This window comes from Eriocheir sinensis, chromosome 29 (assembly GCF_024679095.1).
Source record: "Eriocheir sinensis breed Jianghai 21 chromosome 29, ASM2467909v1, whole genome shotgun sequence".
NCBI lineage: Eukaryota > Metazoa > Arthropoda > Malacostraca > Decapoda > Varunidae > Eriocheir > Eriocheir sinensis.
In genome coordinates this window covers 17,732,014-17,752,368 of record NC_066537.1, presented here as the reverse complement: position 1 = coordinate 17,752,368, position 20,355 = coordinate 17,732,014, and the positions used below count along the sequence as shown (strand labels likewise).

Genomic DNA, 20,355 nt, shown 5'->3' with positions numbered 1-20,355 from the left:
TAAATCTTGACGCGCCAACTTCAAACTTACTTCATGCTTCACCTCATATATTACAAATTCTCATCTCTCATCTTCCTCCAGTGCTCACAAATCAAATCTTTTACCTCTACTATTATCATTTATTATCACTATCGTCTTTCATTGATCATTATCACTTTGATAGTTCCACGAAAGAGCATCATGGAACATCACAATACACCCAAATCCACTTCCCAATGTCCCTCGATCATACTACCCAATATCACTAACCATACCATTGCACTAACTCATTTTAACACACCTGGAAAGAGGAGAATTAATAGGCGATTGTACAATGATATTTACTTATGAAAACAATGGCACATTGCTACAATGTGACCTACTTACTGTATGTAAAATACCTCTTGAAAATGGTCAGTTGCAAAAAGATGAAAACTAATCTGTTGTCCGACATGATTTAGGTCTCTACCATCCTTGCGTCTGACAAAAAAATAGATCAATCAATAAATAAAACAGGTTCAAACACAAGCCCTTTCCAACAAACAAGCAGCCATTGTTTTCCAGAAAGGATCACTGACATTAAAATAAATATGTAGTTTTCCTCAAAATAGTCTTTAATAGCAACTAGTGGAAAAAAGCATAATTTACACAACTTTGATATTTTTGGGGTTAACAAACATCAATGGCAAATTATATCAGTAAACTGTTCTTCCATTAAAAAAAAAAAAAAACGTAGTAATCACATGATGGGGTTACGTGCAATCCAGTCAGTCCTCTTTTTGTCTATATATACCTCTATATATACTTTGTCGCCCTGCTGAAAAATGCCTTTCCGTGAATCACTGAATTATTAAGTTGACAGGGGGAGGCAGGCACAGCAGGGAGGGCAGGGTGGTGAGGCGGAGTCGATTTACACAGCTCACCTCCACAACCCCTTCCGTATGCTTCCCTTTCCCTTATAAATGCAGTTAAAGGTACAGATGAGATGCCCGGCAATTCCCGTATACTGTCCTGCAAGTGTCTGTGGACTGAGAAGGAAATACAAGTGTGGGTAGGTCGTAACGTTCCCTCAGTGCAACACCGTAACACCCGGTTGGCTTTCCATGTGGTGTTGCTGTAGTGGTGGTGGTGATCCTCGTGCGTGGTGACAGCAGGGAGCAGTTTTGTTACGACTTTATTAGCTGCTCTCATATACTGCTTTGCTTCATCACTTTTCATCACCATTAGCTGTCCAAACAAGTCCACAGTTTAAATTAATTGTATTTGTTTGCTCTGTATTTCCATGTCCACTGCACACCACACTTCCGATAACGGTAATAAAAGCTTGTATTTTGTTTCCTTTCCTTTATTCCTCCCTTTGATGCCTCCTGCCAGGTGTCATTCCTCGCTCGTTAGGGCAAGCAGCCAGTTGGACAGGTGGGTTCGGTTTGGTTTGGTTTGCACTAGCAGAGCGTCAAAATGGAAACTTTACAAACACCCCGAGTCCTCAAAACGTGTATGTATGTATGCATGCACGTACGTACGTATAAAAGTCGCCGCCGAACGTTTTGTTAGATATATAAAAGCAACTCGTTAAGACAGTCAGTCACCGCGTCGCCTGGCCGCCCGTGACACAAACTATTATGAAAGAACACGTCAGTTGGTTGGTTCCATGTACATTACGGCCAAGTCTCAGTAATGTCAACACACCAGCGCAGGAGAACACTAAGGAGCTCATCGGATATTAAGTCTACTCGGCACAGATCCGAGGACGACGCACGGATTGATTCCTCTTGCTTCATACGTGAGCGTCGCTGCCCAGCTTAATGTAAAAAAAACTAAAATGTCAATAAACCTCCCACATAAACCCCTATCTATCGGCAAGCACCACTTAGGCCCACCACGAGGCTCCCGGGGTCGCCTTGCGGAGCACTAAACGGTGCTTAGAAATTAGGCTTAAGGTAATACAGGGCTTGGTTATCCACGGAACAGCACTCGCGTGGCACGTCGCTCGCTACCATAGCCCAGATATGCTCAGTGATGTCAAATCTTAAAACACAACTTGAATGCGGTCGTAACTTACGGTGCTAAGAACTACACTGCCTCCCGGTACACCCCAACCCAAGCAGAAAATGTACCCAAGTGGTCAGACAACAGCCTTCATGACAGATTCGTTATGGGGTCGGCACATGTCACTGGAAATTCCGAAAACTAGGATGGACTTATTTTCACCATTCTTGGCCACAGCACGAGCAGCCTCTAAGAATTACAGCCAAATATAATCTGTAACACGGACAGCATTCGCAAGTCACACACCTACGGTCAAGACAGCACATCAATGTTACGGTCGTCACTATGTACAGCCTACCACAGTCTGCCCTCCACCCGGCCGGCACACTCTGCCTCAAACAATTACGCTTTCGACGGTAGTCAAAAAATATCAACACACTGAGCTTGCAGCATGGCGTGAAGAATGTACACGGCTGTGTGGCGCGTTACCCTGTGCCGAGACAGACAGACAGACAGGCGGTGCCCCTTGCTTCTCCCCCACACGAGGTAGAGGGCAGACACTACTATGCTACTGCTGAGTAATTCCTAAGCCAATTGCTCAGTACTTAAGTGCAAGTAGTAATCGTGCATTGAACAGTAGCAAAATATTGCATTTCCACTTCAAAAGTAACAAAAAAATAAAACTCTTAAACAGAATGATTGCAAGATCCACTGTTTGATGGATGACAGTAGTATGTAGAATACAAACTCAAAACTCTGCGTGACGGCCCGGCGAGGCGAGCGGTTGTGGCGCCGTCTGGCCGGGCTGAACCAATGGTCAAACAAACACATGCTGCATCCCTCACCCAGGACCCACGAGGACGCGCCTCAACGTAACAACTAATTTCAGGTTGAGCAGTGATTGACAGTCTGCGGGAGTTGATGATTGATCCCCACGCGCCCCGGCCTTGCGGCGAGGGGCAGGGGGTGGGAGGGAGGCAAGGGGAGGGAGGGCAGGGGAGGGTGGTGAAGGGCTAGGACAAAGGGTGGAGGGAGGAGGGAGTGGGTGGGGGGGGAGAAGGGGAATGCCACATTGCCATATCGTTATAATACAAAGTTTGAGTTGTACATTTAGAACTATTATACATATACAATAGATTAAAACATTAATATGTACTCTGAACATAACCTATCCTCTAGTTAATTTAAAACTGGTTACACATGTACCCCCCACTGAGCTCTGTACACACTTACTCTCTCAGGCACCATTCACGCAGGGAAGGAGGCAGCTCACGCACGCCAGGGACAAACAGACAGCGGCCTTCGGTGGCGGTCTTGTGGAGAGCCGACACGAGGGTCAGGCGTGACGGCGGTACAACGGGAGAGAAAGACCGACGTGGCGGCGACGGGAGGAGACGGACAGCCACGGAAGAGAAGGGAGGAGGTAAAAATTGTACTGGTGGTTGAGAAATTGTAAAAGAGGTAGAGTAAGAGTATTGACATAGAGCAAGAGGAGAAGGGGTGACATTAGAGACATTACAAAGGAGGTAAATAGCTGCGGGTTAAGAGAAGGACTGATAAAGGGCAAGAGGAGAAGTGATGACATTATAGACACTACATAGGGGAGGAAAATAGCCGTAAGGATCAAGAGAAGTACTGACAAAGGGCAAGAGGAGAAGGGATGACACTACATAAGAGAAAAAAGTTATAAGGGGCAAAGAGAAGTACTGGTGAAAGGTCAAGAAAGGAGGAATGACATTATAAACACTACATAGGGGAGAGAAAAAGTGATAAGGGACTAGGAGTAATAATGGTGAAAAGGTTAAAATAGGAGGAATGACAGCATAGACTCTACATAAGGGAGAGAAAAACTGGAGGAAAGTACTGATGAGAGGGTTAAGACAGGAGAAAAGACAGCATAGATACTACAGTTATGAAACCCCCTGATAATGCCTGGGCCGTCACCAATACACGCACGGCCTCCACACACACACACCACCACAGCAGCAGCAGCATCAATAGCAGCAGCAGCTCGGCCAGCCAGTCAGTCGTTCACTCGGTCACACTACTCCTCCGTGCCACATAGCTCATCCTCCAGAGAGTTCGGTAACACACTCACGCACTCTTTCCCTTATTCAAACCAACAATTGGACGACAGATTGTTATTTATCAAGGAGCATCAGTCGAATACAGGCGGTGAGGTTCTTGGGTGGTTTGCCTCGCGCGCTCTTCGATTCCTCTGGGCTCTGGTCTAGGGGCTCAGCCAGCTGGGCCTCGGGCTATTTCCTTGCAGCCCGCCGCCCGCTCTTGGGTGTTGCCTTAGGGACGGTGATGGCGGCCTTTGGGGTACCGGTGGTGGTGGTGGTTTTGGGGGTGGTGGTCTTGGGTGAGGCGGTCTTCGCATTGGTGACCTTAGGGGTGCCTCGGGTGCTGGGGGTCTTCACAGCAGCAGCAGCGGCGGCGGCGGCAGTGGCAGCAGCAGCGGCGGCGGCGGCGGCGGCAGCGGCCTTGCCCCTTGGTGTTGATGGCTGGCCGGCCTTGGGGGCTGCGGGGAGACAAGGGCCGGGGGTGAGAAGGGTCAGAGGGGAATTTCGTGCCTACTCCATTGTGTGTGTGTGTGTGTGTGTGTGTGTGTGTGTGTGTGTGTGTGTGTGTGTGTGTTAAGATGGTATAGTGAGACCCATTCTTTTGTGTGCTGGTTTCTCTCCTTTAAAAGCAATGGTGAGGCTAAAAAGAGGAAGTGGAGGATGGATTTGAAAGCAGAGTAAATAAATAGGAAAAAAGGGGCAGGGATGAAAGAATGGATAGGTGGAGCATTGGAGCGAAGGCAATGTTTTTTGTGTATCTTAGGCATGTGATGTTGGAAATGAAGAGGCAATAAGGTCAGCATTATAAAACACTTTCGCTACCCACATCAGTATTTCTAAAGGTCAAAGAGGGGATCAATTGGGTTCTAATGAGTGTTTCTTTAGGTTCACGGTACAGAAGAAGGGCCAAACTACCACCAGGCTCATAAAACTACCCTCTTACGAAAGCCTAGTTAAATATGTGTGCTTGGGCAACGAAATGTTTAGTAATACGACCCTAAATAATGTTTCCACAATTTACTCAAACAATGATAATACATGGTGGTGTCAAGCCAGCAGCAACCCTTAACCCAGTAGCAGCGGGGATCATGTTTCTTAATGGTCCCTCCAAGCGAGAAAAATGAGAAAAAATCACCCCTCACACAAACCATTTCATAATAAATATAAAAGCATTTCTGATCAGATTATGTATCATCTCTTTTGGGGGGTAAATGACATGGCACAAATTTGGCCCGTCGCTGCTACACGGTGAAGCCACAAATTTGGTCCGTCGCTGCTACCGGGTTAACTAGGACACCCAAACACGACTGATTATCCCTTCATATAGTTAAGTGACGTCTTGTTTTAGTCAGAAAAAACTCTTGCTGTCTATAGTAGGCTTAAGCATAATCCTCATCCCCCCACTGTTAGGATTAGCAAATAATTAAGGAGGTACACGAGAACAAGGTAAATAAACACAAACATGCAAAATCGCCTGTCAAAGGATAAACAGGTGAGTAATCTCTTTCACCTCAAGAAGCAGGTCATTTATATGTTAAAAAATAAACAGGATAAAAATAAACAGATGAGCAATCTTTTCATACCTCAAGAAGCAGGTAAAAAATAAATGTTTGTGAGCACTGGGAGTTTTCCAGAGAATGTGCAACAAATAAAATGTGCATGAACTCAAAAGACAGCCTCTAACGCTTCTACCCGAGCCAAAAACCAAAGCTGTGTGATTAAATTGCCGTTACGAAGTGTGTTATCTCTCTGTCTCTCACTCTCGCTCTCTCTCACTCTTACTCTGTTGGAAGATTATAAAGATTAAAAACAAAACATCAATGACGTAATAAACAAATGAGGCCGTATGGCAAAAAACATAAAAGCGCCTATTTTTTTAAATGCGAATCAATAAAAAAGTTTTATTTTGTTTAAATTATCAACTTCAACATTTTAAGGTTTAATTGGACAAATCAATCAAAGAAAGGTTGAGGAAGGGTAATATATTATATAAATTAATAAAAATAAAAAAATAAAAAAAATATATAATATAGGTAAAAGTAGGTTAACAACACTTTAACTTGTAATACACAGTTCATGATATCATTCATAATAATCCGAACATGAAGGAAGTTACAACGAAAAAATACTAAAATATGAATATAAACGCTAAATGCCAGACTGCTAGCTAGACTTGTACTAGCTTGCACTTGCAGTGATGCTATTGGCGCCTTTATTCTTTAACTCACTTTTTTTCTTATCTCACTTTCAACCGGTAGTGATAATGGGTTATTTTATAATTTCTCGGACCTTTTCCTGCTCCTAGTTTTGTTCAACCGACAATAGTTGTTATAAAGGAAAAATAAAAATAGTGTTATACCACACAAATCTCGTTAATTGGCCGCGATCGCTCAAATAAAACATGCACGTAAGCCAGTGGTACTTTCACAACAGAATAAAACAAATAACAAAAGACAGTCCATATACGAGTGCATCAAAACAGAACTGATCACTTTTTCAAACCTTAAATAACATGTTCAATCTGTCATAACCATCTTCCATTCAACAGAACATGACGTCAACCCTGCTAGCATGCGGTCAACCCCTTCCCTACCCTGCTGGCTTCACTGTTTGCCTTTAAATCTGTCTGTATGCATGCTGTTAGATCTTATTCACATACATGGAATATACAAAAAGTCCACACAAACACACACACACACTCACAGACACACACGCACTCCACGTACACACACACACACAGCACCAGGCATCAGTTACTAGTGTGAAGGACGTGTTATGGGTTGGGTTGGTCCACTCAGCCACTCACTCAGGGCTCTTACCTTGATCAAGCTCTTGGGGCTCAGGAAGTTACCTCGCTGCTCAGAGGAAAATGACACAGATGAATATTACTCGTTACTTTCAAACAGACTGTCACTGCCTCTTCCCAAATTGGCTGGGGATGTGGTGTTCACTCTAAGGGTGCGGTCACATTGCACACGGTTTGCTGGGAGGGTAGAGTAGCGGGACGCCTATCGGGTCAGAGGCAAGAACAAACACGTTATCTAATAGGAGTGGCCATACAGGACGCGGGTAGCGGGTAAGCTTGGAGGGAACCCGCTACCCGCGTTCTGTATGGCCACTTGTATTAGATAACGTGTTTGTTCTTGCCTTTGACTCGCTAGGCGTCCCGCTACCCTCTACCCTCCCAGCAATCCGTGTACAGTGTGGCTGCACCCTTAGGGGGGGATAGAAACTGTGATGACAGGCCCAGAAGTGTTGCCAGGAAGAGGGCGGAGGTAAAAATAAGCTCTTGTGCTTAAGAAGGAAGACAAGAACAAGGTGTTTTGTTTTCTAGAAAGAGGAAGGACAAGAGGTAGGTGTTTTATTCTGTGTTTTTACAGAAAGATAGTTGGGGGGGATAAAAATATACAGAACAAAAAGCCTACATGAATATGGTGAGGTGGTTTGGACACATGATGAGAATGGGAGAGAATGAATATGTGAAGAGAGTGTATGAGGGAAGGATCAATAGGGTGAGTGAGTATTGGAGTGAGAGAGTTGGTAGTAGCAGGACTGAGTGTGGTAATAGGAAGTGCCAGAACAGGGAGAGATGGAGACACTTCTGCCGCGGCCACCCCCTGGAGGGAAGTTCATGTGAGGAAGCAGGGCGTCGAAGATATAGACAGATAGATAGACTTCCTGGAAAAAGTTCTGGGCCAATTCACACAAGTCCAAGGAGTGTGGGAGGGAGGGATATTGGGCACACACTTGAGGCAATATTGGGCAGTCAGCAGGTCCTTAACTTACTCTTATCACAGTACGTAATTTTAGAACAGCATACAGAACAGAGGTTAATCTTATTCCCTTAGTCTACAGCACCGTGGCCAATTGCGCACTGGAACAAGGCGACAATTTGGGTCCTTGCAAATTTGGGGTCTCACCGCTTCCCGCACCAGCTCGGCTATGTCACAAAGGTACGGCAGAGTGAAAATTGCAAGTCTGAGGCATGGTGAGAGGAGGATCAGGTCAGGTCAGGTCAAGTTCCTCATGGTTATGCTTAAGAATCCACCAGTCTTCCACATATCAGTCTGGTCATTGGCTTGTTTTACGTCACTCTTCCTCTGTACAGTTCAGCCTTCTGGAAGCCGCACATGCACACACACACTCACACGTACTCACACACTCAGGTGACTATTATGAGCATCTAGAAAGCTTAAGAAAGAAGACTACCTCTCCTTCCTAACCCCTATTCTCCTAGGTTTCCTTTTTATATACAAGTCTTTACAGTGAAGGGTAGAGGGAAGGGATATCAGCTATCTCTATAAAGCTCTGATTCGCCCCCAACACATGAGCTACGGGCATGCAGTGGCGACGAAACTGAGAGGAGAACTGCCGGCAACTCAAAGAGGGTGACGTTTATCTATGTGTGCAGGTTCTGGCATCTATGAAGTATAAGCAACTCGAATGTACATCGCAGCGTCTTGCCCATTCATCGCCTTGGAAGACCTCTATAGATAACTGCATAACTGAACGAGTCTTTCCAAGCGTACACTCATCTGCATACATCCACCACTCAACAGGCTCTCCCATCACCATCCCTACCATCTTATCTAGCAACCTAACAGAATAAACAATACCTTCTGCTAATCCTGATCAATATATTCCCTAAAGCATTACAGAAAACACTCCATAGTCACACAGTTCTCACACAGGCTCTCTAAGTACTATCCCTTCCTTACATTTAATATACTAACGCAATAAACAAAAACTTCCTACAACTAATATATGCCCCATAGAATTAGCAAAAACACTCCCCAGTTTCCCATAGTAAGCACTCCCCAGTCACTCTGTCTTCCGGCACATTCACAGCCACCACATTAAGCACCACACACACCCCTGCACCTCCTAAGTAAGCACATATACAACCTCCCTCCCTCCCAGCACACAGACACACACGCAGCCTTTCTTCCTTCCAACACACTCTCTCTCCACACAAGCCGAGTGTCACCTACTTTTGGTCTTGGCAGCAGCGGCCGGGGTGGAAGCCTTGGCCTTGGCCGGGGTCTTGCTGCCTCCTCTCGGCTTGCGTCTGGAGGGAGTTTTCGCTGCCTTCTTGGGGCTGACCTCTTCTGGAAGGTGAAAGAAGGTTAACTGTTTACATCACTCCTTGGTAAACATTTGCTGTATCTTATGTCATGATTTGTGGGCGTTTAAACTGTGATGAGGACGTTAGAATGTTCTCTGTTTACTTCACTCCTTGGCAAACACTTTCTCTATCTTACGTCTCTTCTTCTTGTTAACTCTCTCTTATATTATTCTCTTCTTGTTGAACCCTATGTATCTTATGCCATATATTTTGAGCATTAAAACAATAAAAACATTTCATACACAGAGCTTTAGTACATTATGACAGGCAACAATGAGAAGTTCATATGTGTACTCTCAAAAGTAACTATATAGTGCATAATGCAATTAATTCCAAACCAAAATGAATGCAAAGAAGTAAAAACACAGGCAAAAAATTTTTATCCAGAGAAAATGTCAGTCATTAAGAGGTTATTACGTTCAGAATGGTTTAATTAGACTTTATCACCCTTAGCTTCTTCCCTCAGACACTATCCCATCAAGACTATTCATGAAGCCTCTTTCCTACTTTGAATGCCTCAGAGCTATTCATAAGGTCTATAAATCCCTAAAAGCCTCGACAGCCTCTATGAGTTGTTCTAAGTAGAAAAACTCTCTACCAACTACCCGTCCTCAGTCCTTCCTCACCTTCTTCTTCTTCACCTTCACTGTCATGGGACTCATCCTCCGACTCGACTCCGCTCTCCCCGGACGACTCATCCTTCTTCTTTCTCTTGGAGGGGGAGCTTCTCTTCCTCCTGGTCTTGAGCTGTTCCTCGTTGATGTACAGGGACAGGTCCACTGCAGGAAGGGAGCCAGGTTAACAATAAGAATAATAAAATTAATAATAAGTTTGTTACCCAGTTGTTTGCACTAGATATCATTACTGAGGATCATTTTACTACACAGAAAAGAATAAGGAAGACTGAAGAGGAAGATGGACAAAAATATACATAACTGGCTAACAAGGACATGAAACAAAGACAGAGAAGACATGGAAGAGGATAAGAAGATGGAATGCCAATAAAGATGAAGAGATAAATTAATAAGAATACACAGCAAAGACATAAACCATAGACTAAGAAAAACAGCAAAGACATTAAACTATAGACTAAGAAAAACAGCAAAGACATTAAACTATAGACTAAGAAAAACAGAAGTGAAGGGCAAAAACAGACATGGAAGAGGATAAGAACAGACCATTGATAAAGATGAATGAAAAAATTATGAGAAATACACAGAACAAACTACCAAGGACAGACATGAAAGACGCTACTAATATAAACCACAGCTAAAAATGGATGAAAAAAACACAAATCAACCAGGACAGAAACACATGCGCACTCACATCCGTCGGGGTGGTCGGGGTTGACGTTGGAGTCATCCGCCAGGACACCCTTCTCCATGTCCATCGCCCGCTTGAGGATGTTGTTGATTCTGGTCTCCTCCTCCGGCCGTAACCGCAGCGTTTTCCGGTCTATCCGCTCCAGGCTCACGGTGGTCAGGATGCAATCGAAGTCTGGAAGAGGAGACAGAAGGTGAATGAACAGGCTAAAGAAACAGGGTAGAGAAACACAATTAAGACACCAGATAAGAGAAACAATAAAGATAATAAAGAAACAGGGTAGAGAAACACAACTAAGACAATAGATAAAGAAACAGGATAGAAAGACTGATGATGAAAATGGGAGATGAGGCACAAAATGAACAAAGACATAATCAGATAAGAAAGATGAGGAGCAGGAAGGTGGATGAAAATACAGAGAACAAACTAACAAAAACTGCAGGAAAAGACAAAGCAACAAGACATAGAAGACAAGAAAAGATGAGGAGGATAAGAGATAAAGAAAGAGGATAAGCAAGATGAAATGCAGGATGAAGAGACTGGATAAAGAACATGAGAGAAAAGGATAAAGAAGAGGAATAAAGAAAAGAATGAGCCTGGAACAAGATCAAGAAACACAATGAAGAAAAAGAATAGAGAAAAGGGAAAAAAAGGAGGAAATCAAAGTCTGGAACAAGATAAAAGAAAAAAGAATAGGAATTTTGCTTTTTTTTTTTACATTTCTAGTTTGCCCCTGACAGCTTCCCCTTGATAAATTAAATAACTAAATAAAATAACTATTATATAAGCAAGCAATAGACAGCTGATGGTATACGACAGCATGGCCAAACACTGCTACTCTCCAATTCTCAAAGGTAAACAAAGGAAGAGTCAAGTCATCCGTCCCTCATCCGTGCCCACCTGTGATGTCGTAGTAGTCAGGTGTGTAGGTGTTGCACTTCTTGTCATCCGGGTCCATGGGGGACAGCCACCGGATCTTGATCTTGCGTGTGTTCTTGAAGACGTTCTGGGCCACCTGGCAGAGGAAGAACGTGCCCTCGGAGTTCCTCACAGCCACGTGCTCATTTCTGCGGGGAGGAAGGAAGTTAGTAAAGGTTCTGAAGTAAATGTAAAGTAAATGATAACTAGGGAAAAGGTTAGGTTAGGTTAATGTAAAGTAAAGGATAACTAGGGAAAAGGTTAGGTTAGGTTAATGTAAAGTAAAGGATAACTAGGGAAAAGGTTAGGTTAGGTTAATGTAAAGGATAACTAGGGAAAAGGTTAGGTTAGGTTAATGTAAAGTAAAGGACAACTAGGGAAAAGGTTAGGTTAGGTTAGGTTGGGTTAGGTTAATGTAAAGTAAAGGATAACTGGGGAAAAGGTAGGTTAGGTTAGGTTGGGTTAGGTTAATGTAAAGTAAAGGATAACTGGGAAAAGGTAGGTTAGGTTAGGTTGGGTTAGGTTAATGTAAAGTAAAGGATAACTGGGGAAAAGGTAGGTTAGGTTTGGTTGGGTTAGGTTAATGTAGAGTAAATGATAACAAGGGAAAAGGTTAGGTTAGGTTAATGTAAAGTAAATGATAACTAGGGGAAAGGTTAGGTTAGGTTAATGTAAAGTAAATGATAACTAGGGGAAAGGTTAGGTTAGGTTAATGTAAAGTAAATGATAACTAGGGAAAAGGTTAGGTTAGGTTAATGCAAAGTGTTAAATGTAAAGTAAACGATAACTGGTTCAATCGCTATTTTCTTCTGCATTTTTTTTAATCAATTTATTTTTTCCTCCTCCTCCTCCTCCTCTCTCCCCCTTTCCCTATCGCACCTGAAGAAGATGATGAGTCTGTCCTGGGGTGTCTTGGGCGTGGCGGGCTGCTCTGTCTTGCGCGGCCGGCTCACACTCTCCACGCTGGGCGACTGGTACAGACTGGCCGGGTTACGCGACCGCTTGCTTCGCCGCTCGTCCCCGGGAGTGTCCAGTACAGCCTGAACCTCACGCTTTTGCTGTGGGGGGAAGAGGAGTAGGTGAGTAAGTGTATGAGGAGCGCAAGATGTACTTTTATTCACTTTACATGGACGGAAAGGGGAAGGAAAACTGGATAAGGAGCACAAGACTTATTCATATTCAACTCACTTTAGTTAGATAGAAAGGGGAAAGAAAGGATGAGTAATGCTTTAATCTACCTTACTTTAGCTAGACAGAAGGGCAAAGGAGAGATTGAGTTATGTTATTATCCCCTTTACTTTTTCTAGACAGAATGGGGAAGGAGAGGGTCAGTAAATGCATGAGAAGACAAGGCTTCCAGTATGTTGATGAAAACTAATACAACATTAAAAAATCATATATTCATTTACCTATTGCAAACTTAAGCTGGGGAAGGGAGGATGTGGGGAAAAGGGGGGAAGGGGGGAGACTTACCCTGGGAGTCCTGGTGGTGATCTTCTTGGGCGTCTCCTCGGGCTCCTCCGCCTTGGTGTCCAGGTGGTTGGTTGTCTTGGACTCGGTGGAGTTCTCTGTGGCAGCCTTGGTGGGCGTGGGCGTCTTGGCGGCCTCCTTCTTGGGCTGGGGCGGGGTGGCCTCCTTGGGCTTGGCGGGGACGGGTGCTGGAGCTGCTGCTTTGGCGGGGGTGGAAGCTGGGGCAGGGGTGGGGGCTGCAGCCGTCGCTGGCTTGGCCTCAGTGGCCGGGGGAGTGTCGGCGGGCTTGGCCGGTGGCGGCGCTGCTGTGACAGGCTTGGCGGGGCTCTTGGCGGCCGGCACGCCGTTCACGCTGGGCACCGTCTGGTTCTTGGCGGGCGCCTCGGCGGGCTTGCTGGCCTCCACGGGCTTCTGGGGGGACGGGGCTTCACTGACAGCCGGCTTCTGGGGGGCTGGGGCCTCAGTGGGCGGCTGCTTGGGCTGGGGGGCTGCCGGGGTGATGGTGGCTGGGGTGGTGGCAGGCTTGGCGGGGGAAGCCGCCGGGGCCGTAGGTGCCGTGGTGACGGGGGGTGTGGCTGGCTTGGCAGGCAGTTGGGCAGGCTTGGCCGTCACCGTCACGGGCGGGGGGTTGGTGGGCCTGGGTGCCTGTGCCTGGCTCTGGGGAGCCGCCGGGGCCTCGGTGGTGGCCGGCTTGGGGGCGGAGGCAGACGCTGCAGCGGGCGTGGCGGCGGGCTGGCTGGCAGGCTTGGCAGGGACTGGCGTCACAGTGGCGGCGATGGGCACGGCTGCGGGCACGGGCTTGGCAGGGGCCGCAGCACCCTGTGCTTGTACTGGCTTGACCTGTGTGCCAAGGGGCAGGGAGCTGAGGGCTGACTTGGCCACACTGGGTGTGATGGACACGGAGGGGGTGGGGGGCTTGGGTAGGGTGGTGGCGTTCTGGGACACGGGAGGCTTGCCGGGCTGGGACTGCTGCTGCTGCTGCTGCTGGGGCTGCTGCTGGGAGGACACCAGGGACTTGAGAGGCTGCTGGTTCTGTAGTTGCTGAACAGGTACATTGGGCTTGGCTGGCTGCTGGTTGTGGTGCTGGACAGGTACTGATGGCTTGAGGGCCTGCTGGTGCTGCTGCTGCTGGGGCTGGACAGGTACGTTGGGCTTGGCAGCCTGATTCTGTTGTGATTGTTCCTGCTGCGACTGGTGGTGCTGCTGCTGGGCCTGCTGCTGCTGCTGTTGCTGTTGCTGCTGCTGTTGTTGCTGCTGCTGCTGCTGCTGGAGCTGCTGTTGATGCTGGTGCATCATCTGCTGCTGCTGCTGCTGCAAAGACGGGCCCATGGGCTTGTTGAGGGCCGAGGAGATGGACACAGCCGGGCCAAAGGTCTTCCCCATCTGGGTCATGTTGGCGGTGGTGTTGGCTGGCATGTTCTGCTTGGGCTGGGCCGGCTGGTGGATGGGTGTGAGGGCCTTCTGCTGCACCTGCTGCACGTTGGCCTGCACCATGGGCTTGGGGCCCAGCCCGCCACCCTGTGTCTGCTGCTTGGGGCCCATCAGGCCACCGGGGGCTCCCAGGGGCTTGGATGCCATGCCCCCCGGTGCCCCTGTGTGAGCTGGCCGCGGCTGCATGGGGTAGTTGGGCTGCATGGGCCGCGGAGGGATGGCCTGGCCCATGGCGGTGGGGTGCTGGGTGGTGGGGTGCTGCGGGGGCCCAGGCATGTTGTGTGCAGGGGGCGGTTGCTGGTTCATGCCGCCTCCTGTCTTATGGGGATCCATGTACCAGTTTGTGCCCGAGTTGTGTTGGTTGTAACTGTTCCACCTGCAAGAGGGAACACAGCGTTAGACAAACAAGCAGGATGAGGCAACAGTAAACACAAGACTTCTTTGCATATCAATATTTTACAACTAGACTTTCTTCTCATTTAACCAAGCTGTATTAAACTGACAGTCTTTGCAATAAATAATATGTTTGGCAAAGCATTTATGAAATGACTGTTGCAGCTGCAAGTCAGTATGCAGCCCCCCCAACACCACACCATGTGTCAAGCTTTCCCTTTTCCCTCCTCCTCTAGTCTGTTTATGAATAATGCCTTTACCACAAAACAAGATATTATTTATACTTTACAATGATGGAAATGACTTAATGTTTCCCCATCAAATATTTAACTTAACCTAACCATACTACCGAGTCAATCTTTACAAGAGCCCAAAACACTATTATGATTATCCGCCAACAAATTCGCAAATCAGGAAAAAATACAAAGAACTGAGAAAAAACGTAACCTAACCTACTCTACTCCCTTATCAATAATGGCTTGCCTCAATGCACTGACCTTCAACACAGAAAAGGCAAGGATAATACTTTGATGCAGTGCCATGTCTGACGTACTTCCCTTAAATATTCTCACGAACCTTTCTCTATATAGCTACAAACTGGCAACAATAATAATGAGTGAATGAATAGTGTTAAGATTACATGGCAACAATGACCTTCGGGTGACAACAGTTAGCCTGCCGTGCGTTGTGTAGAGAAAGGTTGAGCACTTGCCGCAAAATTACTACACTAACCTTTAAAATGCCGTAACTTTAGGAAAGGTCGCATGATGAAAGTTTAAGGATTCCTCAAAGTCTCAGGATTTTCATTCCCACACTTTATAGTGATGGAAATTACTGAACTTCTACCCATTGAATATTTAACCTAACCTAACCTAACCATAATAAAAAAACTTATTCTTTACCACAAAACATGTTATTATCTATACTTTAAAATGACACGTGACTACCTTTAACCCATCACTTATTTAACCTAACCTAACCATAATAGTTTGTCAGTTCTTACAACAGAGTACAAAACACATTATTTGTATTTGCCAACAAATTCGCAAATCAAGAAAAAATACATAAAAAGTGCAAGAATAACCTAACCTAACCATACTAACTTGTCAATCTTTAAAACACAAAACAAGTTAATAGTATTCATTCGCCAACAAACCCGCAAAACAAGAAGATAAAAAAGAAAAGAAAAAAAAGTAGTACATTTCCCGACACGACAGTAAAAGGTCAAGGTACTGAATAAACAAATAAATAAAGTAAAAGCAAAGTACCCAGGTGTCCCATGTATCAGTGTGACCCCAACATGCAGTGAACAGGTGTGAGGTGGCCAAGAGGAGGAGAAAACCATGAGAATTAATGAGTAAGCTGCAGTCACATGATGATGAAACCTGAGGAGAGGTAGAAAGCAGGTGAGAGAGAGAGAGAGAGAGAGAGAGAGAGAGAGAGAGAGAGAGAGAGAGAGAGAGAGAAACTTTCCCCTTTCACACACCGCAATGCTTTCTTTCTTCCACACACAAACTCAACATATGTATTACCTTCACCACATCATACACACACACAAACACACACAATATCACCAGCATCCATACATACATACAGCATCCCTTCGACATAATCCCTTGCACACACACACACACCTCATACATACATACACAGACACACGCACACAGTATTACTCAACCTAACCACACCCTCTTCCCATGACCTACACGCTCCCATAGCTTATGATAAAAGTGACTGGCAATGCGAGAAAGATTAAGATGATGGGTCAGTACAAACACACGAGTTTCTATATATAATAAAAAAATGTTGGCGTATTAATAGTTATAAAAAATGTGTTGTCATGTTGATTTAGTATTTAGGAACCCAAATATAAAGACAGGCAAACTTGTGTAGTAGTTAAGATATGATATGCAGTATTTTCCTTTTTTTTTTTGCACTGTAGGAAGGAATATGTTTAACGGTTTCCTAGTGATACAGACAGAACTGACCTTACATTCGGTATCACATAAAAAGCCAAAAAAGTCTTCAACATAAAAACAAGCTGCCAGATGTTTGCACCCCCACCCCCCACACATTGACCTTGAACCCCAACTACACACCAAAGTTTCCTGGTACATAATATAGAACAAACACTGCCCTCCATCTAGAATCCATATCTAGAGTAACACCCACCAGCTGCTTCCACCCCCACATACAAATTGACCTCCAACCCCCAAACAAATAAACTAACACACACCAAAGTTTCCTGGTAATATAAAATCAACATTGACCTCCATCTGATAGCACACATGAACACAAAAATCTAGAATAACACCCAGCATGCCCCCCCAGTGACCTTGAACCCCCAACCAACAAACTAACACACACCAAACATAGCCTTGTGCCCCAAACACACAAACTAACACACACCAAAGCATTGACCTCCATCTGGTGGCACACACTATACAAAAATCTAGAATAACACCCACCACATACTCACTCCCCCCTACTCTCCCCATATACCCTAACCCCCTAAAAACATGACCTTGACCCCAAACACACAAACTAACACCCATCTAGCCATTGACCTCCATCTGGTAGCACACACTACAAAAATACAGAATAACACCCACCAGATACTAACTCCCCCTCCCTCCCCTACCACCCGGTTTGACCTTGAATCCCAAAACACACAAACTAACACACACCAAGCCCCAACATGACCCCAAACAACCCTACACTTTGACCCCCAACCACCCTTACTCTCCCTTGACCTAACCTCACCTGAGAAAGACACACCATCTCGCCTTCACACATAAAACAAAGGTGACCCCTGGTATCCTTCCCCCCTTGACCCCATAGGCGTCATAAGGAATATATAGGCAACATAGTAACACATGGGGACACATACTAACACAAAGACACATGGGGATACATTCTAATGGACACATGGACACACACACACACACACTATCAATAAAGACACATTATTTAAGGTCAAGACAGTAACACATGAGGACACACACACACACAGAGACATGGACACATAATTACCAGCACACACACACACACAGACACTATTATAAGCTTGTGTTCTTAAGCTGGCAGCGCGTGTGACTGGATTGCAAGGTCCGGGAAGTCTTAGGTATGAGGTCAAATGGTGAGGTCAACGCACTGAGGTCACGTGTCCCCGCCGGCTTGGGTCAGCAATGAGTGGAGATGAGAGGATGAAGATGCCACGGCCACAGCATCCGCCAGCCACCCGGAACCTTGCCTCCCCCCGCCATATATCTTTTCCTCCCAATAAGCCCTTTTCCCTGCCCTTATTAACCAACAATCCCGCCCTTTTTAACCCTTTGCCATTGAAATTACTCTAAAGGGCGTCAATAAAAGCGAGGAAAGGCTCTAAGGCCCCGCAAACCCCTCCTAGACTAACCTTTCTCATCACCATAAGCCTATTTCCCTGCCCTTACTGTCTTGCCAACCCGACCTTTTTTACCCTTTTCCATACTGAAAGCACTCCAAGGGCGTCACCATGTGCGAGGGAAGGCTGTAAGGCCGCCCAGTCGTCCTACACCAACGGACACCACCTCTATTCCTCACCGCAGACCTTTCTCCCTGCCCTTGCCGCCTTACCAGCCACCCTCTCCCCACCCTTGGATTACTAACATTCCTCTAAGGGCGTCACCATAAGCGAGGAAAGGCTGTAATGCCACCCCAAGCCCTCCTACAGCAGCCCTTCTCCCCACCACAAACCTTCCACCCTGCCCTTACCGCCTTACCAACCCGCCCTTTTCCACCCTTTACCCACTGAAAATCCTCCAAGGGCGTCACCATGTGCAGGGGAAGGCTGTGAGGCCGCGGCAAGCCCTCCTACACCACCGTACACTAACCCTAACGACTCCATGGCGTGTGTAAATACTAAATAAAGGAACATGGAAGCAAACTTTTTCCCCTTCTGGACTGTCTTTCCCGCGTGCTGGACGGACTCTGACCTTACCGAGGAGGAGGTCTTGGCGGGGTCCAGGCTGCTCTCAGGGTCCTAGAGCGAGGGACGCATCAGCAGGGGTTAAAATCGCCGAGAATAATCAGCCTTTCACAGATCAATTCCAAACCTCGGCCATAATGGCATCGTAGTCCTCTCGCCCGCCGCCAGGGACCTCCGCCTCTTGTATCTACCCTTCATTTACCCTTATATGACACCCCACAGCACTTATATGCACTGGTAAATACTAAATGTGAAGTAAAACGAAGGAAAACATGTCTGAGTGGTGTATTGGCAGTGTTTTTTGGGTGATATGTGAACGCCCTGGTTACATTGGCATCCCCTTCAAGCCCGCCCGCCGCCAGGGACCTCCATCTCTTGTAACAACGCTCTATTCACCCTTATTTAGCACCCCCAAGGACCTAAACACGCTGATAAATATTAAATGTAAAGTAAAATGAAGAAAAACATGGCTGGATGGTGTATTGGCAGTGTTTTGGGGGTGATAAGAGAGCATCCTGGTTACATTGGCATCCCCTTCAAGCCCGCCCGCCGCCAGTACATCCTCGCCTCCTGCATCCCCCTTTTATTCGCCCTTATTTAACGCCCCGACGCCAATAAACACTCTTAATAACTGAATATGGTAGAAAACGAAGGAAAACATGGCTCGGCGGTGTATTTGCAGTGTTTTTAGGTCGATATATAAGAGCTCTGGTTATACTGGCAACGTCTCCAAGCCCGCCCGCCCGCAGCCACGGACCTCCATCGGCTCTTGCATCAAAGCCTTATTCACCCTTTTCTACTACTTCTTAGGCCCCAAAACACATATATAAATGATCAATATGAGGTAAAACGAGGGAAAACATGTCCGGGTGGTGTATTAGCAGTGTATTTCGGGTGATATAAGAGCGTTCTGGTAGTCTACGGCATCCTCCGCTCCCAACATGCACCGGGTGGACGCGGCCTCGCTCACTCCCCTGTAGATATCTTGCGAGTCACCACACATCCCCTAGACACCTTCTCCACATTCTCTCCCTCATATTTAACCCGTCTCACAACCCCATAACATTAATAAGCCACAAAATTTACACAAAACGCCATATAAAGCCATACACGGGGAGCATAAGGATGGATATACGGTCCATAGTCAGAACCAGAAGCCCCATATTTGAAGTCCTGCATAACTTGTAATGACGAATAGGTGAAGTGTTTTATATAGACTAAGGGACAGTTTACTCTCATGCACCTCATCCTCACATCTCACCGCCCTCATAAATCCATAACATTAAAAACAAAGCAAAAAATAGAAGGGACGCCGTACAAAGCCATACGCCGGGGGGGACATGAGGTAGCCATTTCCATATATTCTACACGTGCAGCATCACAACCCTCATTTTTATACCCTTTTATAACTTTTAATGAGGAATGGGTGAGGTATTTAGTTCTATTGTTAAGGAATGGCTGTCTTTGTGAGGTTATGAGCCCGGCGTGGTAGACATCTTCACCAGCATCCTTCATCTCCAGCAATGCGCGCCAAACCCAAGCGCATCATTGCCTATCTATCTGCTCTCCCTTATTATTATCCCGGAGCTCATCAGGGGAAATAGACTCACACGGGGGGCATTTTACAGGCACGGGGGTAAAAACACGTCCTTGGGGTCCTCGTAAAAGCATGACAACACGCGGAAAGGGAATGG

The 20,355-nt window shown here is 46.1% G+C and overlaps 1 protein-coding gene across 5 annotated transcripts in view; it reads right to left on the bottom strand.

Moving 5' to 3' along the window:
- Positions 1-306: 306 nt before the first annotated feature.
- Positions 307-20,355, bottom strand: part of LOC127005242 (uncharacterized) — a 53,787-nt gene continuing 33,738 nt past the window's right edge. The window contains exons 1-9 of one of the 5 annotated variants that reach the window (XM_050874004.1): positions 18,485-18,525; positions 12,874-14,677; positions 12,280-12,458; positions 11,383-11,549; positions 10,486-10,656; positions 9,786-9,938; positions 9,026-9,142; positions 6,854-6,889; positions 4,344-4,492 (exon numbers count right to left, since the gene is read on the bottom strand). In XM_050874004.1, coding sequence (XP_050729961.1) covers positions 6,882-6,889; positions 9,026-9,142; positions 9,786-9,938; positions 10,486-10,656; positions 11,383-11,549; positions 12,280-12,458; positions 12,874-14,677; positions 18,485-18,510 — 2,625 coding nt within the window. In that variant the 5' untranslated portion in view covers positions 18,511-18,525 and the 3' untranslated portion in view covers positions 4,344-4,492; positions 6,854-6,881. Of the gene's footprint in view, positions 4,493-6,853; positions 6,890-9,025; positions 9,143-9,785; positions 9,939-10,485; positions 10,657-11,382; positions 11,550-12,279; positions 12,459-12,873; positions 14,678-18,484; positions 18,526-20,355 lie in introns of those variants that run through there. The other 4 variants (XM_050874005.1, XM_050874000.1, XM_050874002.1 and 1 more) reach the window with 4 other exon arrangements.